Below are 23,664 nucleotides of genomic sequence, written 5' to 3'. Positions count from 1 at the left end.
AGGCAGCACTTTCTAAGTAATACTGAGGCAAATTGTTATCCTAACGTTGAAGGTAGAAGAGAAAGGAAAAAAAGAAGAAAATGAATATCCCAGCAACAAACCTGGTATATTGCTTTTGGTAGTTTATATCCCCTTGTGATTATCCCATCTATTAAGTTTGATTATCCCCTAGTATTCTACAAAAAATACTGAATTAAGGAACAGAGCTTTAAAACAGATTTTCTCTTATGTTCTGTATTTAATTGATACCAGAGTTTCATTTTAGTACTGGGAATCCAAATGCTTTAGAAGTAATGATTATACTTTCTGCTAAGTTTTGTTTTTTCTATTTTTTAAGGCATTTTATTAGTTTGGGGGTATATATAACATTCAGGACTCTTGTAAAGCAAGTACTTAATAGAGACATATGTATTATTTCTCTTAAATGAGCATACTCATTTACTGTTCAATAATTAGATTTATTTTGTATTGAAACAGACCTAGAAAAGATTAGTCTTTTAAAAAGACATGAATATTTCATATTGTTACATCTGATTTTTGAACTTTATTTGTATTCAAGGGCCTCAGCTAAGAAAAGAACCGAGTTTTTACCTCTTATTTCGTGGGCATCTACTGTATTGTGCTTGATTATCTCATCATATCTTTGATATCATCCTACATATCCATCCATCAGATTACCCCACTACTGTGACAGATAGATATGAGCATCCCCGTTTCACAAAAAAAGCTTAAGTGACTCTCTAAGCCCAGACAGTGCCAGAATTTGAACTCTGGTCAATTTGACTGTAAAACTACCATAATTATTACTATTTTTTTTTTCATTCTCCATTCTGTTTCTTTCAGAGGATTATATTCGTTATGCCCATGGTCTGATATCTGATTACATCCCTAAAGAATTAAGTGATGACTTATCTAAATATTTAAAGTAAGTATGGTTCAGCTTTAGTCATAATTAAGCATAATTGTGCTTCTTGGTTTCCAAGAAATAGGGTTTCTTTATGGCTTATATCACTTTTTCTGATAAGAGATTATTCTTGAGTTATGTCCTAGACTGTATGATTTGGAGGTGATTTTTAATGGATAGTTTTTTGATTGGAACAAACTGATTTAATGGATACTAGTTGTAGGAACCCCTGAGTGTTAGGATTGGAGTTATCGGTTGTTTTGATATTAGAGGGTAAACTGTGTTAAAATTTTATCCCCAGCCAGCCTTAACTAATTTGGTTCATGGGAAGGAAAGAGTAGATGGCAGAAGAGAATATTTTTGAAAGTTATATTTAAAGGTTTTGTACCATTTTTATTATCATTAGGCGTTCATTAAGTATTTTTGTTATGCCCAACACTTGGAACTCAATGAAGAATGAAACACAATCTGTGTCTTTGAGGGGGAAGAAGCGTTTGAGAATGACTTGATTTGTGTTCCTTCCTTCATAATGATCTTTAATAAGATATAAAGACTTTATCTTAGGCTGAAAAAAATGTTTATTTTCTGTATTTTAGCAACTGTTGTTCAGATTTCATGTGTGTGATGATTTAATAGCCTTTCCTGATTCTTATAATAATTTTTTCCTCTGATACATGAATATAAGATGACTTTTTAATAGATACAGTTGCTGTTTTTAGCAAATTGCATTTTAGGTCCTACTTTAAAAAAACAATTAGTAGATACTGGTTTCTGTAGTATAGTAATATAGTATGTTGAAAGCCTGCTTTGAATTGATAAACATATCCTTCTGTTTAATATTTTCCTGGATTTCTTTGTACCTGCTTATCTTGTTAGAGACCTTATGTCTTTGTATTCCATTATTTTTTTATATTCTTTACTGCTGAAATTTTTAAGTTTTGGTTAAAGACTTGAGGAGAAAGATGTGTCAATTAAACTTTAAGAGAAGAAAAGTAAAGTTTGTATGACTTTTTGTCAACAGTTAAAAGAATTTTCACTTTTATATATATTCTAGATTCATCATTTATGATGAAAAAATACAGTACCAAAATGCAAATTTTTAGAGGCTAAAGAAAAGCAATTCCATTTCAGCAAATGACTTCTCATTTTGTTTTTTAGCTCAGACAATTCCAATACTTAGAATTAAGGAGGCAAATGAACATTTATTCACTTAGAGAAATTTCACTCTTTCCACTGAGGTGATTGCATTAAGATATATGGAGGTGAAACTACTAGATGAAAGTAGGACTTACTAAGTCTGAAGTTGGCCCAGTTTTTCTGTTTGCTTGTCTATGAAAAACCATGACTATGATTTTTGTTTTTTACTCCTCAGGCTTCCAGAACCTCCAGCTTCAGTGCCAAACCCTCCATCAAAGGTAAGAAGCTGTGACTAAGCTATCTTTGGAGGGCTTAGAAAAATATTATACTTTTGCCACATAAATTTAGTTTAGTATATTTTAAAACATACTTCATTCACCTTATGCGGAATAAAGATTATACTGGGCTCTCCATCAGTATTTTTATTTCTGTGGCTTTTACGTGAATGATAAATAAAGTGCTGTGAAAATCAAAGAGTCGATTTTAGCTGGATACCTATGTCAAAATATTAAAGAAGTATAATTAAAATTAAGTCTTCTTGAGTGAGCTAGATCCTGTAATTAACGTTATTAATCACCAGGAATACTCTATAACTAAAACTCATTTTGCCAAATGTAATTGTCATGGGCACAAAGGCACATAGAGCATGATTTTTGCAACACAGAAGCTATCAGTGGAAAACCTTTCCCCTTCCAGATGTTCTCAAACTGCCACCCACAGCTCCTCTGCACTGTGGACTGTGGCCTAGGTTTGTCTCCCAGATACAGGGAGTAGAGAAGCCAGCTATAAACCACACCTGAGAGCAAAGAGTAGCATCCCAAAGTCCAGGCGTGATCGCAGACCAGTGAGCGCTGCTCAGACACAGGGAAGTATACACATGCAACAGCTTGTCAGTGAGGTCATTCTCCTGCCAGAAGAGTAATGAGTGCCTTGCAAATGACTGTAAAGTGGGTGTTAAACAACTTTCCTTTTTCCCTGACTTCGAGGTGACCAACATGCTCAGGATATTTTTTTTTTTAATCATTCCTGTTTGAAGGTGGTCATGGCTCTAAAAACATTCATTACTTTGACTTTTAGAAAAGGACATAAAATTTAAAGTGCATCAGTGTTAGTTGTGGGCCTTTTTCAGCAAATTGCCCAAGGAGGTTCATCTTTTCCTCTCTGGAAGAATAGTACTAGAGGAAGTCAGTTGGTGTAAGATGTAAAGTTATTCTAGGTCAGACCCACATTTCTTCCAGTCCAGTAGTGAACCTCTGACAACAGTACCAGGGGACATAGATATAGTTGTCTTGCTCTAACTAAGAGGACAGGTGTATTTGTTTCTTTCTTATTTCTCTCCCTCCACAAGCTAAGCATATTTCTTTCTCCCTAATATCTGTCTTCCTTAGTAACATAGAGATCATTCATGAATGGATCGAAACCTATACCTGAAGGTTTTCGCCTTTGATACTGTTGCTGGAGGGTAGGTTCTTGTTTTGTCACAGTAAGAATTCAGAGCTGAGACTGAGAGGCCAAGTAAGCAAAGGATTTACTGAGTGACAGTACACTCTCAGGAGGGAGCGCAGGCAGGCTCAGGTGAGCAGCAGTGAGTCCTTTCGGCAAGCTGGTTATACGGGGTGTGAAAATGATTGGGTGCAATATACATCAAGGAGGGAGGGATTTGGGGGGTAATTTCCTGGTTTTCATCCCAGGTCCACCTTCCCGAGAGGAGGGGGAGTTTCTGTCCTTATTTGGTTTTGCTCGGATCTGTCATGGTGCCGGTGCATGATGGGTACTGCTCTGGTTGCAATGCTAATTCTACTGTAATGAGGGCATAATGAGCAAAAGGTTACACTCCGACCAGGAGGTTCCTGCCTTTCTTTGTTTGCCTCTAGGACCCTTGTCTTCACAAGATATATGGTCTCCTGTCAGCCCGGAGGTTCCCGCTTTTCTGTGTTTGCCCCTAGAACCCCTGTCATTGCAAGATGTATTATGGCCTCCTGTCACATGACCTTGCCTCCCTCCTCTGCTCACGTCTGGCTAACTGCCTGCTCTAACGTTTCCCCCCTCGAGGAGCCTGGACCCTTAAAATCTTTTAAGGGTCAAAGGGTCGATGGTCCGTCTTCTGTGGCTGCTTCAAGCTGCGCAGGGCCATTGTCCCTACCAGTGGGGTCCAGATCACCTTGCTCTCTGTCAGAGACAGGAGGTCTCAGGGTCATCTACAGTGGCAGAGATAGAGAGTGGGGAGGAGAAGGAGGCTGCAGCCCTGTCCAGTGGATGTTGATGGTCCCCATCTTCATGCAGGATGGGCTGAAATCCCTGGCATACCATCATCTGTAGGTGACACTGTTGTAACCTGAAGAAACAGACTTAACAAACTGGAGATTAAAAAGGCAGGGGCCCCAAATCAGCAAAAATATGATTGCAGTCAGAGGTCCACGCAGGGGTAGGAACCAGGTCATGTTTGGTAATACCCCTCTGACTGCAGTCCATGCGGAGCTGGCACTGGGTTACCCTTTCCAAAAGCGTGTAGCCGTTGGGCCTGTTCATCTATCTTTCGGATATCTTCTTCCACCTGGCCAGTGGTGTTGATGTAGGTGCAGCACATTGTTTTGATTACTGCACATACCCCTCCCCGTTCAGCTAGCAGATAGTCCAGGGCCAGTCTATTATCCATCACTACACTTGCTAGGAAATAAAGGGGGGATCCCCCATGGTCCTGGCCAGAGGAGACAGAATATCTGGCAGGTTACAAAGCATTGCCTCAAGGTAGGCAAAGCCGCCCATGGGGCCACCAAACAACAGCTGCTCCAGTTCCTGCCAGGATGAGGCCCCTCAGCCTCTTATTTCAGGAGTGGTGGATATTATGGATGGTTACACCTAGGTTCATCTGATTACTTAGTTGGCCTAGCGTGCACTGTCCCGCAAGCAGGGCATTATCTATCCAAGGAAAGGCCACAGCCAGTCCTGGGGAGGGGAAGGAGAGCTGGGGCTGTTCGGAGAAGGCAGCTGGTTTATGTTCAGGCCGCAGAAAGACAGGCGTCTGGGGGAGTGCATGCCTGGTGCACTTCTGAGGAGCTGAGCCGTTCCTGTAAGTGGTTTGCCCAAGAGGGTGTACTCACGCGGCTTGAGGAGAGAGGCCACCGTTACAAGAGGGGTCGTGAGGTGTGGGGACTTTTCTGTAGGCCTTAGGAGGGCCATATTGTAAACGCCGGACAGCTGGCGTTTTCCCTCCTTCTTCCACTGGTCACTAGGGGCAGGGGCAGCAAGACAGGCTAGTCTCATTGCACTTGAGAATGAGTACTTGGTATTGGTTAGAAATACTAATGTGAGGGGTGAGATCCAAGCGTGGAAGCTGCGTTAGGGACCGGATATGAACTTCAAGAGGGATAGGTTTAGCAGAACCATTGACCAGGGTGAGAGTGAGGGTGTCATTCTTAGGCATCAAATGTCATACCTTTAATCCGTACGTGTCACTCTGAGGGTGGGGATGACAGATCCAGCACCGGGATAGATTTTCTCCATGGGCTGCAATTCTTGAGAGATTTACTATTGCATTAAATTCCCATTTCCCTAGGGTGGACACCCAAAAGAGGGAGAGAAAGGTTAGGGTGAATAATGACTTCATGATGGTGGAGGTGAGCTAAAAGTGAACAATCCTTTTTGAACCCAGCATGGACTGAACAGAGCCCCCTCAGGTGTAGGTGCTGAAGCAGGGCGGCACTCACAAAGGCTAATGAGAGTGAGAAGGAACGAGAGGAGGGTAATAAGCGTCCATATGCACCAGAGCGTGTTAGTTCATTTGTGGGTGGCCTAGGGTAACAGGAGGCAAAAGGGAAACAGCGACTGTGGGTTCTCAGCCTTGAATTTGTGAAGTTTCTTTGTCCTTCTTAAATCACAATTTCAGGTCTTGAAGAGGTTCGCTCAACCATCGGACTCTTCTGGCTGTTCAAGATCCTCTGTGTCCTCTGAAGACTCAGGGGGAGGGGGAGGTGTGATTCTAGAAAGGTGCACCCAACTAGTGATTCCCCATACCTTCACTGCAGTAGGAGTGCTGAGAAGGACCTGGTAAGGCCCCTTCCACTTGGGTAGTAATTGTTCAGAGGGGGACTCTTCCCTCCATGTTTTTAGGAGGCAGAATCTCCTGGCTGAACCTGAATGGGGTCAGGTTCTTGGCTGGGGCTGGTAAAGTCTGATTTCCAGATTCTGAAATTGCCCTTTGGACTTGTCCCAGATTAATCAGTTACTCAGTGAGCTCGTTGATGTCAGTGCCCACCAAAATATCTGAAGGTAAAAAGGGCTTCCATCAGTCATTTCAAAGGGGCCTGAGCCTGAGCCCCGTCTTAGGTGCCACCCTGATTCTCAGGAGGGCTATGGGTAAAAGTTTTGTCCAAGGTTCCGATGTCTCTTGACAAAGTTTAGCCAGGGTTCTTTTCAAAGTGTGATTTGCCCTTTACACCTTCCCCGATGACTGAGGCCTCCAGGCAGCATGGAGGTGGTAGCAGACACCTAGGGCACTAGAGATTTGTTGGGTAACCCTAGCCATAAAAGAGGGACTGTTATCACTTTGTAAAAACCATGCAAGTCTGAACCAAGGAATTATTTCCTTTAATAGTGCCTTTAGTACTTCCTGAGCTGTCTTGGTCCTTCCTTGTTGGAAAGGCTTCCACCTATCTAGTATAAGTGTCAATAAAGACCAGAAGGTTTTTATACCCCTGGGAGGATGGCATCTGGGTAAAGACTGTTTGCCAGTCCTACCTGGATAGATTCCTCTTCTTTGGATGGGCTGGAGAAATGGAGGCCTTAGTTTCCCCCCGGCTTACTATGGTGTCATATATTACAGGCCCTATGACCTCTGGGATAGTCTAGAAAGGCCCATTCCAGAGAAGACTTTCTCTACCAGGTTCATCAAAGCATCCCTTCCCAAATGAGAGGAGTCATGGAGTGATTAAAAAAATTTCCACTGTAATGCTCTGGGCAGTAGTATTGTTTTTCCTTAATCCACCGTCCATCAGGGCCTTTTTGATATCCCCTAGTTCTAGCCCACTGTATTTCCTTGATTGTGTACTGAGGTGACGAAAGCGGGTTGCGGGTTGGTACCTGGGGGAGCAAGGCAGCCCAAGTAAAGGAGGTTTTACAAGAACTATACTCTTTGCCAGGTTGTTTCCTTTGATTATGTCTGAGTTTCCTTTCTGAGGTCCCTTGCCGTGAATACCTGCCACCTCCTTAGGGTCTCGTATTGCCTCCGGGAGTTCTAAGAGCTCCTGGCAATGCTGGATTGGGGAATCCCATGCACTTAGGGGTCCTCTGTGCTTCCAAATGGCAGCATATGCATGTAACACCAAAAAATACATACTTAGAATCGCTATAGATATTGATCCTCTTGTCTCTTCTTAGCCTGAGAGCTTGAACTAGAACTATAAGCTCGGCTTTTTGTGCTGAGATTTGAGGTGGCAGGACACCAGCTTCTATGATCTTACGTAGATCTACTATGGCATACTCTGCCTTCTGGATGCTGTCTTTATATATAGCTACTTCCATCAGTAAACCAGACAGCTTCAGGGTCATCAAGAGGCTGGTCCCTAAGGTCAGGTCTACTAGAGTACACCTGTTCAATGGTCTCAGTGCAAGAATGAGGTAATTCCTCTGGGCTTTCTATTGGTATAAGGGTGGCTGGATTTAGGGTCTGACATACCTTAAAGGTCACTTCAGGAGAGTTAAGAAGGAGGGCGACATATTTTGTGACAGGACCTCCAGTCAGCCATTGGTGTCCCTTAATTTCTGGTATTCCCTGTATCGAGTGTGGCGTCAATACCTCTAGGGGGTTGACCCATGGTGAGTTTTGTGGCCTCTTCAGTTAGCAGGGCTGTGGCCACTACAGCTCTCAGACACATCCCGAGGCCACTGGGTCCAATTGCTTGGAGAGATATGCCACCGACCATGGGATTGGTCCCACCTTTTGGGTGAGAATTCCCAGGGTTATTCCCTGTTTTTCTGAGGTAAACAGAGTAAAGGGCTCGTTTAGATCTGGGATCCCTAGGGCTGGGGCGCTAGTCATGACGGTCTTCATCTGATCAAATGCTCTTTGTAAATTGCCCATCCAATCTACAGGTTCTGTGTCTAGTCCCTTCAAGGCCTCGTATAATGACTTTGCCATGAGACCAAACCCAGGGATCCAAATCCTTCAAAATCCAGCCATCCCTAAGAAGGTTCTGAGCTGTCTCTTTGTGTGTGGGGGCTGTCAGTGGAGGACTGCCTCCTCACGCCGGGTCGTAAGGGGGTGCTTTCCCGGGCTTAGAACACAACACGTCCCGCGTAGGTGACTCTGTGGGAGGAGATTTGGGCTCGGGGTACCTTTTACCCCGAGCCCAGGAAACTGAGGACCTGTACAGTGTTTTGGTCTGAGGCTTCCTCCGAGGGGCTGAAAATAAGGTCATCTACATAGTGTAATAATGCCCCCATCTCTAATGTAAGTTCCTTAAGTTCCTTTGCTAGGACGTTGCCAAACAGGTGTGGTCTGTCCCAGAATCCCTCGGGAAGGACAGTCCAGGTATATTGTTGGGTCATATTGGTGTCTGGATCAGTCCATTCAAAGGTAAAAAGGTATTGGGGATCAGAGTGAACAGGTATACAGAAGAAGGCATCTTTAAGATCAAGGACTATAAACCATGCTGTGTCCTCTGGGGTCTGAGTAAGGATCACGTATGGATTGGGAACAGTCAGATGGAAAGGAATCATAGCTTCATTTATGATTTGAAGATCTTGGACCACGCTATAGTCCTCATTTGGTTTGAGGATAGGTAGGATTGGAGCATTACAAGGAGACAGGCATGATACCAAAGGCCCACATTTGATGACCTTTGAGATCTGGGGTTTGAGTCCTTGTCGAGCCTCTGGTTTTATGGGGTACCAACACCTGGAAGGGAGGATGTTAGCCTCCTTTGAAAGGTGATTTTTAAGGAGTGGCAAATTTTGCCCGTCCTGGGATTCCCTGATTCCCAGACCTGTGGATCTGTAAGTTTTTCAATTTCTGGGGAAATATTATGGGCCGGACTGTCCATGTCTTGTATAATGCATAGTCCAGCCAAAAATAGGCCTTGGTTTTGGTTTTCAGGGAGAGTAAAAGTTGCCCCCAAGGCTGAAGGAAAGTCTCTTCCCAATAATGGGCTAGGACATTCAAGCATGACAAGAAACTTGTAAGTTACAAGGGTCTTTCCCCAGGTGCAAAGTCGAGGGGTGGTGAAAAGTTTCAGCTTTGACCTGCCTTCTACCCCAATGATACAGCAAGTTCCAGGGGCAAGAGGCCCAGCGTGAGAAGTCAGGACAGAGTAAGTGGCTTCTCTGTCCACTGGAAACTGGGCAAGCTTACCTGCCACGTCACTGGTCACCCATGGTTCCTCCCTTGTGATGATGACTGTCTTCTCAGGAGCCTTGGGAGGTCCCAGGTCTCATCAATCAACCACTGACATGACTGGCAAGGGGGAATTTCCCTGCTCCCTTTGGAGCTGAGGGCCCTTCCCTGCTCCAGTGACCCATCTTCTTACAGAGTGGGCATGGCGTCTTCGGTAGAGGCTGGGGCCTATTTCCTGGGCATTCCTTGCTCCAGTCTTTGGGGCTCTCACAGCTAAAACAGGCTCCTTTACCTGGTGGAGCCTTCTGGAAGTACCTTTGGGGTGACCAGGAGGTGGGTTAGGTCCTGCCATAATGGCTGCCAGAATCTTGGCTTGCCGATGGACCCTTCTCAAGTCACGCTGTTTCTTCCTTTCTTCCTCAGCCTGGTCTCTATTATTTATTTATTTTTAATTTTTGAATTTTATTTTATTTATTTTTTTATACAGCAGGTTCTTATTAGTCATCAATTTTATACACATCAGTGTATACATGTCAATCCCAGTCACCCAATTCAGCACACCACCATCCCCACCCACCCCATGGTTTTCCCCCCTTGGTGTCCATACGTTTGTTCTCTACATCTGTGTCTCAACTTCTGCCCTGCAAACCGGTTGATCTGTACCATTTTTCCAGGTTCCACATACATGCGTTAATATACGATATTTGTTTTTCTCTTTCTGACTTACTTCACTCTGTATGACAGTCTCTAGATCCACCCACGTCTCAACAAATGACTCAATTTCGTTCCTTTTTATGGCTGAATAATATTCCATTGAATATATGTACCACAACTTCTTTATCCATTCGTCTGTCGATGAGCATTTAGATTGCTTCCATGACCTGGCTATTGTAAATAATGCTGCAATGAACATTGGGGTGTATGTGTCTTTTTGAATTATGGTTTTCTCTGGGTATATGCCCAATAGTGGGATTGCTGGATCATATGGTAATTCTATTTTTAGTTTTTTAAGGAACCTCCATACTATTCTCCATAGTGGCTGTATCAATTTACATTCCCACCAACAGTGCAAGAGGGTTCCCTTTTCTCCACACCCTCTCCAGCTTTTGTTGTTTGTAGATTTTCTGATGATGCCCACTCTAACTGGTGTGAGGTGATACCTCATTGTACTCTTGATTTGCATTTCTCTAATAATTAGTGATGTTGAGCATCTTTTCATGTGCTTCGTGGCCATCTGTATGTCTTCTTTGGAGAAATGTCTATTTAGGTCTTTTGCCCATTTTTGGATTGGGTTGTTTGTTTCTTTAATATTGGGCTGCATGAGCTGTTTATATATTTTGGAGACTAATCCTTTGTCCGTTGATTCGTTTGCAAATATTTTCTCCTATTCTGAGGGTTGTCTTTTCGTCTTGTTTATGGTTTCCTTTGCTGTGCAAAAGCTTTGAAGTTTCATTAGGTCCCATTTGTTTATTTTTGTTTTTATTTCCATTAGGAGTTGGGTCAAAAAAGATCTTGCTGTGATTTATGTCAAAGAGTGTTCTTCCTATGTTTTCCTCTAAGAGTTTTATAGTGTCCGGTCTTACATTTAGGTCTCGAATCCATGTTGAGTTTATTTTTATGTATGGTGTTAGAGAGTGTTCTAATTTCATTCTTTTACATGTAGCTGTCCAGTTTTCCCAGCACCACTTATTGAAGAGACTGTCTTTTCTCCGTTGTATATCCTTGCCTCCTTTGTCATAGATTAATTGACCATAGGTGCGTGGGTTTCTCTCTGGGCTTTCTATCTTGTTCCATTGATCTATATTTCTGTTTTTGTGCCAGTACCATATTGTCTTGATTACTGTAGCTTTGTAGTATAGTCTGAAGTCAGGGAGTCTGATTCCTCCAGCTTCGTTTTTTTCCCTCAAGACTGCTTTGGCTATTCAGGGTGTTTTGTGTCTCCATACAAATTTTAAGATTTTTTGTTCTACTTCCGTAAAAAATGCCATTGGTAATTTGATAGGGATTGCATTGAATCTGTAGATTGCTTTGGGTAGTAGAGTCATTTTCACAATGTTGATTCTTCCAATTCAAGAACATGGTATATCTCTCCATCTGTTGGTATCATCTTTAATTTCTTTCATCAGTGTCTTATAGTTTTCTGCATACAAGTCTTTTGTCTGCTTAGGTAGGTTTATTCCTAGGTATTTTATTATTTCTGTTGCAATGGTAAATGGGAGTGTTTCCTTAATTTCTCTTTCAGATTTTTCATCATTGGTGTATAGGAATGCAAGAGATTTCTGTGCATTAATTTTGTATCCTGCAACTTTACCAAATTCATTGATTAGCTCTAGTAGTTTTCTGGTGGCATTTTTAGGATTCTCTATGTGTAGTATCATGTCATCTGCAAACAGTAACAGTTTTACTTCTTCTTTTCCAATCTGTATTCCTTTTATTTCTTTTTCTTCTCTGATTGCCATGGCTAGGACTTCCAAAACTCTGTTGAATAATAGTGGTGAGAGTGGACATCCTTGTCTTGTTCCTGATCTTAGAGGAAATGCTTTCAGTTTTTCACCATTGAGAATGATGTTTGCTGTGGGTTTGTCATATATGGCCTTTATTATGTTGAGGTAGGTTCCCTCTATGCCCACTTTCTGGAGAGTTTTTATCATAAATGGGTGTTGAATTTTGTCAAAAGCTTTTTCTGCATCTTTTGAGATGGTCATATGGTTTTTATTCTTCAGTTTGTTAATCTGGTGTATCACATTGATTGATTTGAGTATGTTGAAGAATCCTTGCATCTGTGGGATAAATCCCACTTGATCATGGTGTATGATCCTTTTAATGTGTTGTTGGATTCTGTTTGCTAGTATTTTGTTGAGGATTTCTGCATCTATATTCATCAGTGATATTGATCTGTAATTTTCTTTTTTTGTAGTATCTTTGTCTGGTTTTGGTATCAGGGTGATGGTGGCCTCATAGAATGAGTTTGGGAGTGTTCCTTCCTCTGCAATTTTTTGGAAGAGTTTGAGAAGGATGGGTGTTAGCTCTTCTCTAAATGTTTGTTAGAATTCACCTGTGAAGCCATCTGGTCCTGGACTTTTGTTTGTTGGAAGATTTTTAATCACAGTTTCAATTTCATTACTTGTGATTGGTCTGTTCATATTTTCTATTTTTTCCTGGTTCAGTCTTGGAAGGTTATACCTTTCTAAGAATTTGTCCATTTCTTCCAGGTTGTCCATTTTTTCCAGGTTGTCCATTTTATTGGCATAGAGTTGCTTGTAGTAGTCTTTTAGGATGCTTTGTATTTCTGCGGTGTCTGTTGTAACTTCTTCTTTTTCATCTCTGATTTTATTGATTTGAGTCCTCTCCCTCTTTTTCTTGATGAGTCTGGCTAATGGTTTATCAATTTTGTTTATCTTCTCAAAGAACCAGCTTTTAGTTTTATTGATCTTTGCTATTTTCTTTGTTTCTATTTCATTTATTTCTGCTCTGATCTTTATGATTTCTTTCCTTCTGCTAACTTTGGGTTTTGTTTTTTCTTCTTTCTCTAGTTCCTTTAGGTGTAAGGTTAGATTGTTTACTTGAGATTTTTCTTGTTTCTTGAGGTAGGCTTGTATAGCTATAAACTTCCCTCTTAGAACTGCTTTTGCTGCATCCCATAGGTTTTGGATCATCGTGTTTTCATTGTCACTTGTCTCTAGGTATTTTTTGATCTCCTCTTTGATTTCTTCAGTAATCTCTTGGTTATTTAGTAATGTATTGTTTAGCCTACATGTGTTTGTGTTTTTTACGTTTTTTTCCCTGTAATTCATTTCTAATCTCATAGCATTGTGGTCAGAAAAGATGCTTGATATGATTTCAATTTTCTTAAATTTACTGAGGCTTGATTTGTGACCCAAGATGTGATCTATCCTGGAGAATGTTCCGTGCACACTAGAGAAGAAAATGTATTCTGCTGTTTTTGGATGGAATGTCCTATAAACATCAATTAAATCTATCTGGTCTATTGTGTCATTTAAAGCTTCTGTTTCCTTATTTATTTTCATTTTGGATGATCTGTCCATTGGTGTAAGTAAGGTGTTAAAGTCCCCCACTATTATTGTGTTCCTGTCGATTTCCTCTTTCATAGCTGTTAGCAGTTGCCTTATGTATTGAGGTGCTCCTATGTTGGGTGCATATATATTTATAATTGTTATATCTTCTTGGATTGATCCCTTGATCATTATGTAGTGTTCTTCCTTGTCTCTTGTAACATTCTTTATTTTAAAGTCTATTTTATCTGATATGAGTATAGCTACTCCAGCTTTCTTTTGATTTCCATTTGCATGGAATATCTTTTTCCATCCCCTCACTTTCAGTCTGTATGTGTCCCTAGGTCTGAAGTGGGTCTCTTGTAGACAGCATATATATAGGTCTTGTTTTTGTATCCATTCAGCAAGCTTGTGTCTTTTGGTTGGAGCATTTAATCCATTCACGTTCAAGGTAATTATCGATATGTATGTTCCTATGACCATTTTCTTAATTGTTTTGGGTTTGTTTTTGTAGGTGCTTTTCTTCTCTTGTGTTTCCCACTTAGAGAAGTTCCTTTAGCATTTGTTGTAGAGCTGGTTTGGTGGTGCTGAATTCTCTTAGCCTTTGCTTGTCTGTAAAGCTTTTGATTTCTCCTTCATATCTGAATGAGATCCTTGCTGGGTAGAGTAATCTTGGTTGTAGGTTCTTCCCTTTCATCACTTTAAGTATATCATGCCACTCCCTTCTGGCTTGTAGAGTTTCTGCTGAGAAATCAGCTGTTGACCTTATGGGAGTTCCCTTGTATGTTATTTGTCGTTTTTTCCCTCGCTGCTTTCAAGAAATTTTCTTTGTCTTTAATTTTTGCCAATTTGATTACTATGTGTCTCGGCATGTTTCTCCTTGGGTTTATCCTGTATGAGACCTGCTGCGCTTCCTGGACTTGGGTAGCTATTTCCTTTCCCATGTTAGGGAAGTTTTCGACTATAATCTCTTCAAATATTTTCTCTGGTCCTTTCTCTCTCTCTTCTCCTTCTGGGACCCCTATAATGCGAATGTTGTTGCATTGAATGTTGTCCCAGAGGTCTCTTAGGCTGTCTCCATTTCTTTTCATTCTTTTTTCTTTATTCTGTTCCGCAGCAGTGAATTCCACCATTCTGTCTTCCAGGTCACTTATCCGTTCTTCTGCTTCAGTTATTCTGCTATTGATTCCTTCTAGTGTAGTTTTCATTTCAGTTATTGTATTGTTCATCTCTGTTTGTTTGTTCTTTAATTCTTCTAGGTGTTTGTTAAACATTTCTTACATATTCTCAATCTTTGCCTCCATTCTTTTTCCGAGGTCCTGGATCATCTTCACTATCATTATTCTGAATTCTTTTTCTGGAAGGTTGCCTATCTCCGCTTCATTTAGTTGTTTTTCTGGGGTTTTATCTTGTTCCTTCATCTGGTACATAGCCCTCTGCCTTTTCATCTTGTCTGTCTTTCTGTGAATGTGGTTTTCATTCCCCAGGCTGCAGGACTGTAGTTCTTCTTGCTTCTGCTGTCTGCCCTCTGGTGGATGAGGCTATCTCTGGTCTGTATTGTTAAAGACACTGAAGGCTGTATCCATAAGAAGGTTGAGAGGGGTTTGGAGACCCAAGGCAAACTTTTGCAGCTTTCTACGGACGTCGGGGGCCGAATGGTAAACGAAGTAAGTTGCAAGCACAATGGCATCCCTCGAAAGCATCTGGGTCCACATTTGTATACTTTCTGAGGGAATCTACGAACCAGGCCCGAAATAGGGCTGGATTTTTGTCCTGACCTTGGGCGATCTCTTTAACCTCATCGTAGTTGACAGGTTTAATTATGCACCGTCTCATGCCTTCAGTGAGGCAAAGGATCATGTGGTCTCTTCTAGGGATACTAGGTTGGCCTGGTTCATAGTCCCAATTGGGATCAATCAGTGGCACTGCTGTCATGCCCACAGGGTAATAATTGGGTCGGACGATGTATAATCCATCAGCATATGCTTGAGCATGCACCCAAATACGGGTCTTTTCCTCACGGGTGCAGCAGTGGGAAATGGCAACATTCAGGTTCTTCCAAGTAAGGTCGAAGGAAAGCGTTAGTCCCTGGAATTCTTCAGTGAACTGGCTAGGATCCTCTGAGAATCGGCCTAAGTGAGTGCAGCACTGGTTGAGGTCAGACAAAGAAAAGGGGTGCAGACTCTGGTCATTCCCTGAGGTCTGCCTACTACTTCTTAGCGGGGGCAAAGGAGCTCTGGCTGCACTTCTGGTATGGAAGGATAAAGAGGCTTATATGGCACTGGAGGGGCTGAAGATGGCGAAAGAGGACTTGGTTCTTCTGTCTGAGACTTATTTTCCTGCAGAGATGCTACCAGAGGGGGTTTTTGAATAGTCTGAACAGGTCCCAACCGGCAAGGTTCCCTAACACAGGACTTGCATAGCTCCGGGTTCTCTCTTAGGGCCATAAAAGCCTGAACATAAGGAATCTCTGTCCATTTTCCATGCCTTTCGCAAAAAACTTCTAACTGTAGGATGGTATTATAGTTGAGGCTTCCATTTTCTGGCCAGACCTCATCATCCTCAAGTTTATACTGGGGCCAGGCTGTATTACAAAAGAAGATGAGCTTTTCCTGTTTAAAAAAATCTAGAGAAAACTTGTCCCAGTGACTTAGAATGCACCCGAGGGGTGAATCCTTGGGGACGGAGGAGATGCTTCCCATCGATCCTTCAGGGAGAGAGGGCTCCTGTAAAAGAGAGGAGCACTACAATTAGAATGTCCCTTTAGGGGTTCCCTCTGTCAGGACTGGCTACAGGCATCCCTGTTCACCTCGTCCTGTCCACTTTGGCCAATGTCAGGGTAGCGGCCCTGCCACGTGGCCACTCTGCCAGCCCCAGAGTCCTGGGGCCTGTGTCCTATCCTGACATCTCTGGTACCCAGGATGAACGACCTTCCTGAAGGTTCCTCTATAGATTCTCTGACCATTGAGTAATCCGTGTGTTCCAGGGTGTATTCCCCTGGAACAGACGTCTTCATAGTTCCAGGAGCTATTTAGGTCCCAGTCCCCTTTCTCTAAAAGGGTGGTCAGGATCTGAAAACAGGCACTGGCCACTAAGGGAAGTGGTATGTAGGACTGTGTACAAGCCTCCTTTCTATTATCTAGGAAGGTCTTAATTTCCTTTCATTTACAGTCCAAGTAAGGCTGCATTTTATATTTACACAAAGTTGAACCTGATCACAGTTAATCAAATGGTCCATGTCCCTGGCTGCCTGTGAAAATGGCTGGAAACTTTTCTTGACATGCCCTATGCATATGCAATAGTGAAATGTGCAGGACCTAGCAGCTAGGTTGGAAAACGCCTGACAAATTTCTTCCCCCCATTTCCAAGGAAGTAAGACACAAAAATAAGAGCAAGATAGAGACACAGAGACAAAGATAGTCAGACATAAGTGGACCTAAAATAATCCTGTGGGGATAGCCACAGGAAAGGGAGGGTGTTATGTTTTAAGCTTGTGTGCCTAAAAACGTTGCATGGAAGTTGTTTTAAGGTGGGTGGACAGACCTATCTTCTCTCTAGTCCCTTCCATGACCCACATATCCTTACACGGCGGGAGTCTTGTGGTGGCAAGCACCCTGGTGTCTTATATATGCTTGACCCATGCCCACGTATGTTGCAGCAAGCAGGTCCGAAAGGTGACAGGCAAAGGGAGCAAAAGGGAGAGTAATGACAAGAAGTCAGGCAGTGGCTCTCAACCACAAGTGAGATGAGAGGCTAAGACTTGCCAGGGAAAGGAGGAGGGATATTTGACCTCCAAATAATTCTCCTGGCTGGCTTACCACAGATGTTGCCAGAGGGTAGGTTCTTGTTTCCTCACAGAAAGAATTCAGAGACGAGTCACAAGAGGCCAAGTAAGCAAAGCGAGGATTTATTGAGAGAGAGTAAACTCTCAGGAGGGAACACGGGCAGGCTCAGGCAAGCTAAGGCTCAGCCCCTTTGAAATGACTAATGGTAGGCCCTTTTTATCTTCTGATATTTTGGTGGACACCAAAACCGGTGAGCTCACTAAGTACCTAATTAATCAGGATAAGTCTTAAAGGTGATTTCAGAGTCTGGAAATCAGGTTTTGCCAGCCCTAGCCAAGAAACTGATCCCATCTCTCTTGAAGTTCATATCCCGTCCCTAACGCAGCTTCGTGCTTGGATCTCACCCCTCACATTAATATTTCTAACCAATATCAAGTACTCATTCTCAGGTGCAATGAGACTAGCCTGTCTTGCTGCCCCTGCCCCTAGTGACCAGTGGAAGAGGGAGGGAAAACGCCAGTTGTCCGGCGTTTACAATATGGCCCTCCTAAGGCCTACGGAAAAGTCCCCACACCTCACGACCCCTCTTGTAATGGTGGCCTTTCTCCTCAAGCCGCGTGGTACACCCTCTTGGGCAAACCACTTACAGGAACGGCTCAGCTCCTCAGAAGTGCGCCAGGCATGCACTCCCCCAGACGCCTGTCTTTCTGCGGCCTGAACATAAACCAGCTGCCTTCTCAGAACAACCCCAGCTCTCCTTCCCCTCCCCAGGACTGGCTGTGGCCTTTCCTTGGATAGACAATGCCCTGCTTGTGGGACAGTGCACGCTAGGCCAACTAAGTAATCAGATGAACCTAGGTGTAACCATCCATAATATCCACCACTCCTGAAATAAGAGGCTGAGGGGCCTCATCCTGGCAGGAACTGGAGCAGCTGTTGTTTGGTGGCCCCATGGGCGGCTTTGCCTACCTTGAGGCAATGCTTTGTAACCTGCCAGATATTCTGTCTCCTCTGGCCAGGACCATGGGGGATCCCCCCTTTATTTCCTAGCAAGTGTAGTGATGGATAATAGACTGGCCCTGGACTATCTGCTAGCTGAACGGGGAGGGGTATGTGCAGTAATCAAAACAATGTGCTGCACCTACATCAACACCACTGGCCAGGTGGAAGAAGATATCCAAAAGATAGATGAACAGGCCCAACGGCTACACGCTTTTGGAAAGGGTAACCCAGTGCCAGCTCCGCATGGACTGCAGTCAGAGGGGTATTACCAAACATGACCTTGTTCCTACCCCTGCTTGGACCTCTGATTGCAATCATATTTTTGCTGATTTGGGGCCCCTGCCTTTTTAATCTCCAGTTTGTTAAGTCTGTTTCTTCAGGTTACAACAGTGTCACCTACAGATGATGGTATGCCAGGGATTTCAGCCCATCCTGCATGAAGATGGGGACCATCAACATCCACTGGACAGGGCTGCAGCCTCCTTCTCCTCCCCACTCTCTATCTCTGCCACTGTAGATGACCCTGAGACCTCCTGTCTCTGACAGAGAGCAAGGTGATCTGGACCCCACTGGTAGGGACAATGGCCCTGCGCAGCTTGAAGCAGCCACAGAAGACGGACCATCGACCCTTTGACCCTTAAAAGATTTTAAGGGTCCAGGCTCCTCGAGGGGGGAAATGTTAGAGCAGGCAGTTAGCCAGACATGAGCAGAGGAGGGAGGCACAGATCATGTGACAGGAGACCGTAATACATCTTGCAGTGACAGGGGTTCTAGGGGCAAACACAGAAAAGCGGGAACCTCCGGGCTGACAGGAGACCATATATCTTGTGAAGACAAGGGTCCTAGAGGCAAACTAAGAAAGGCAGGAACCTCCTGGTTGGAGTGTAATGCCCTCATTGCAGTAGAATTAGCATTGCAACCAGAGCAGTACCCATCATGCACCGGCACCATGACAGATCCGAGCAAAACCAAATAAGGACAGAAACTCCCCCTCCTCTCGGGAAGGTGGACCTGGGATGAAAACCAGGAAATTACCCCCCAAATCCCTCCCTCCTTGATGTATATTGCACCCAATCATTTTCACACCCCGTATAACCAGCTTGCCGAAAGGACTCACTGCTGCTCACCTGAGCCTGCCTGCGCTCCCTCCTGAGAGTGTACTGTCACTCAGTAAATCCTTTGCTTACTTGGCCTCGCAGTCTCAGCTCTGAATTCTTTCTACAAAAAAACAAGAACCTACCCTCTGGCCGCACGAAGACGGCCACAGACAATTCATAAGCCAATCAGTACGGCTGTATTCCAGTAAAACTTCATTTATAAAAACAGACAGCCAGCTGGACTTGGCCCCTGAGCAGTACTTGGCTAAGCCCAGATTTAGATCTTGGCATCTCATTTCTCCTACATCTCAACTTCACCTCCTAGATTATTTTAGTTGCTTTCTGAGGTTTCCTGCTCTATTGTGTCTTCCTGGGGCTCCAGTGTGTACATTGCAAACTGCACTGGATGACGTACCATAGTTTAAACAAGTGTAGGATAATGTCTGCTGCTAGGCTTCCCATCTGTGTCTAGGACTTGATTGATTTTTACAGAAATATAGTTGATTGTTTGCAGGAAATAACGTTCCAGTGACTGTTAGGTATCTTTGCATCTGTGTTGTAATTCGTAGCATGGAGCCTCTCATCCTTAATATGTTTTGCATTATTTTATTACTATTATGTTTGACTATGTTGAGGCCCGGCTTCCAAGTCTCAGCCCCTTCCATCTTTTGAATTTATCACTGTCAGCTAGCAGAGCTGAATGCAATCAGTGGATTTGGAGATGTTCCTAAGTGCCTTCTTTGCAAATCATTTGTAAGAATAAGACCAATCTTAGCATTAATTCCTCTGTACTTTTCTGTCTGCCTTTTTTTCCAGAACTGTACCCATTTAGTCAGACCCTTTGTTACTGTCTTTCTGAGCCACTTTTCTATTTCTTCTGAAACATTCCCCCAAATCTGTAGTGATTCAGTCTTTTAAATAACAGAAATTTAAGTAGATGTTACAGTTAATGTTTTTTCCCCAACGTATTCAACAGTGTGCTGGTGAAGAATTTCAAGACGTGTCATTTTACCCATTTGTATTGTACATGGGCTGTGGCATCTTTTAGTACCGACTCTACAGTTCTTTGTGTAGTGAAAGCTGGGTGTGAAGAGTGAAGCTGGGAACAAATCTGCATTTCCTAGGGTGGGTCCATGTTGGGTCTTGTCAACCCAGCGTCTCCACAAAGAGCTTGAAAATCTGTAAAAGTCCAAGCTGTGACCCCTGTGCAGTCAGTTCTCCATGTTAAACATCAAGACTTACCTGCCCTGCTATGTGCCTTTTACATAATAAATGTGTTATGATTCCTACTGTAATATGAACATATGGCCACAGTCTAGCTCTTGACAAGATTCTCATATTCATTGATTGGTGCAAAATGCTCATGTGAAAGGTGAAATCATGAAGTAAAGGTTGACTTAATTGCATTGGGTCCAATGGAAAGAGCACTTGTACCATAGTTGAGATCTCACCTCAAGTCCTCTGTGAGGTGACCTTAAGCTGTTCACTTAACCTCTGTGCTTCCTTCTGCTGGCTGCTTGCTTTGCAAGGCTGTTCTTATGTGGATAAAATGAGATAATTGAATTGAAAGGAGGTAAGAACATAAAGCTATACAAAGATGGTGACAGTCAGAATGCTGTTCCTGTATTCCTAAATGGACATCACACCAGCCCTGCAGGTGAATGAAGTCAGGGTTCTGGCTGGACCCCTGGCCCTCTTAAAGGAAATTCTCTTCTTTGCCTTCTGTGCCTGCATTCACCCCGCCTTAGACTGTCCTGGAAGTCAGCAGTCACCTCGATGCCCCCTGTCCCTGGTACATACATTATGTGATCATATTGCTAGACAGCCTAAAGGCTGGGTCATAGGCTTGCCTGCTCACATCTCCCCATCACCAAGGCTGCTTCTCAGAAGGGACGTCTGGCTTAGTTCCTAGATAACTGGCGAAAAGTGAAGCGACTTGTAAAAAGGAAGCCCTCTGCAGGGTCTGCTGCTCCGTTTGGCCTCGCTATTGGTCCAAATTGCACATGTTGGGTTTTTTTTTTAATGGACTGATGTAAGTGTCAAGGTGACGTTTGACACTTCACTGCTCTAACATTGCAGAAAGTAAAGTTATCAGATGAGCCCGTAGAAGCAAAAGAAGATTACACTAAGTTTAACACTAAAGATTTGAAGACTGTAAAGGTATGTGTCTGGGTGCAGCAGCGTACTCTTGCATTCTGTGGCTGATGCTGCATGGGGACTTCGAGGAAGGATTGCATGCTTGATTGTGATTTTATCATTTTAACCATGAAGAATTATTAACTTGCATTTCTGTGACTTAAGAATTAATTCAAAGTTGTGAATGATAATGAAAGCGTCAAGCAAAGAAGACTTTTTGCAGGTAAAGAAAGGCAGTATACTTATTAGCAAGAGTGTGCCTAAACTTTGCAATATATTCAGAGTGATAGGATGGGGCAGAGGAAGGGGCTCCAAAGGTAATCTTTTGTCGACGCTACTGCCCAGTAGCTTCCCAGAAATTATGATAATGACAACAATTATTAACAACTCCATAATTCAGCAACCACCCCAGCAAATATTTTCATAACATTTCTTACTGATTTATCCTATACATCATCATAAATATTATACATACATAGCTTTTAAATTTGACACATATATATATATATATATATATATATATATGGTTTGGGGTTATGCCTTTTTCATTTAGCTCTATATTGTGAAAATGTTCATGTCATTAAGCTTTCTTTGAAAAATTATTAATGGTTTCGTGATATTCAGTCATGTGTTATTTTATTTCACCACAGGGAATATAGTCTATTTAATCATTCTCCTATTTTTGGACACATAGGTTACTTCTGCTTTTTTGTTTTTGTTTTAATGAAGTGATAAACATTCTTATTTATAGCCTGCATCTCTGACTGTTTCATTAGACACAATTTAAAACTGAGTAAAGGCTTAGAAAACATGAGCTCTTTCCATGATTACTGATATACATATATATAGCTAAAATGCTTTCCAAAAATGTAGCAGAAATTTGTACTCCCAGCCGTTATTGCTGATGAGTGTTCATCTCACATTCTTGACAATATCAAGTATTATTTTTATTCTTGAAAAATTTGCCTAAGTAGGCTACTTTAGGTAGAAAGGTTGTTTTTCCAAATGCTTATTGCCTATCTGCATTTTTGCAAATTGTCAGTTCATGTTTCTTGCCTGTTTTTATATTGGGATAGTAATGTTTTTCTTGTTGATTTGTAAGAGCTCATTATAAATTAAGGCTATTAACACTTTTCATGACATATGGGGTACAGATAATTTTCCAATTTGTTTAGGCTTTTCATTTGACTTTTGAACTATTTTAAGTTTTTCTGAGGATTAAATATGGAACTATTTTAAGTTTTTCTGAGGATTAAATATGGAAGTTTTTTATGATTTTCTCATTATTTTTATGCTTAGAAAGACCTTGCCTGCCCCAAGATAGGTTAACTTCCACCTAGATTTTAAGAACACTTACTCTCCTTAGATTTAGTGTTTTCTAAAAATTGTATTCTTTAATCTACATGTAATTTATCAGGGCATGGGCTATCAGGGGATAATCCAACTTGAGATTTGGCTAAAATAGCTGGTTATCTCAGTGCTTTCTGTAAGCAGGGACATTTTTGAGTTTCTCTGTGAGGAGTATTTCTGCCCCACCCTTCTAAGTGCTGCTTCCCATTGTATCCACTTGGGCACCGCACCAGTGAGATAAGAGGTTGGACCAGGATGTCAGTTAATTGCAGGGGATGGAGGATCACTCGTCTCAGAGACTGTCACTTTTCCCCATCCAGCCAAAATATAAGCCTACTAAATTATAAGTGACAGAATGTGAAAAGCAAGTTTTTAGGGATCATATATCGACTGTGCCCTTAAAAGATACCTTGGCAATGGCTCTGTCTCACAGTTCCCAGGGAGACAGATGATTTTTTCTTTGCTGATTCCCATCATGTATGCTTTTGCTGAACACTGAAGTAAAATCAGCTGCTATTTCCCTTCTGCCAGTGCTTGTTATAGGACGTGGCAAAACAAAACAAAACAAAAACAGTGACCAGGAAGAGATAGAATTTTAAAAGACAGAGTTATTTGGAGTCAGCTTTTTAGAAAGTATTTTTTTGTTGGAGGAAAAATGGAACAGCTATCCTGCTGGTCCTGGATGCTTTGCGATACAGGTTATCTTTTGAATATAATAGCTTTGTCCTTGGTTTCCCATAGAGCCTATGAATAAAATCAGATGGTAGATTGTTGTGAATTATTCATCATTTGGTAATACAAGGCTGTAATTCCTCCCGCTGACAATTGCTGCCTGTGTCAGTTCCATTGTTTGTGTTATTTCACTTAATACACCCTCCAGAATTATTTCCCCTAAAGTAAACCGTTGGTT

General features: G+C 42.4%; 1 protein-coding gene across 7 annotated transcripts in view; it reads left to right on the top strand.

Moving 5' to 3' along the window:
• RNASEH2B (ribonuclease H2 subunit B) overlaps window positions 1-23,664 on the top strand; it is an 82,547-nt gene that overhangs the window by 46,722 nt on the left and 12,161 nt on the right. For 6 of the 7 annotated variants that reach the window (XM_068526494.1, XM_068526493.1, XM_068526496.1 and 3 more), the window contains 3 exons: window positions 844-925; window positions 2,277-2,319; window positions 21,348-21,428. In XM_068526494.1, the coding sequence (XP_068382595.1) occupies window positions 844-925; window positions 2,277-2,319; window positions 21,348-21,428 (206 nt within the window). The remainder of the gene's footprint in view (window positions 1-843; window positions 926-2,276; window positions 2,320-21,347; window positions 21,429-23,664) is intronic. The other variant, XM_068526499.1, reaches the window with a different exon arrangement.

Source organism: Eschrichtius robustus, chromosome 18, assembly GCF_028021215.1.
Source record: "Eschrichtius robustus isolate mEscRob2 chromosome 18, mEscRob2.pri, whole genome shotgun sequence".
NCBI lineage: Eukaryota > Metazoa > Chordata > Mammalia > Artiodactyla > Eschrichtiidae > Eschrichtius > Eschrichtius robustus.
This window is presented reverse-complemented; position numbering and strand designations above follow the sequence as displayed.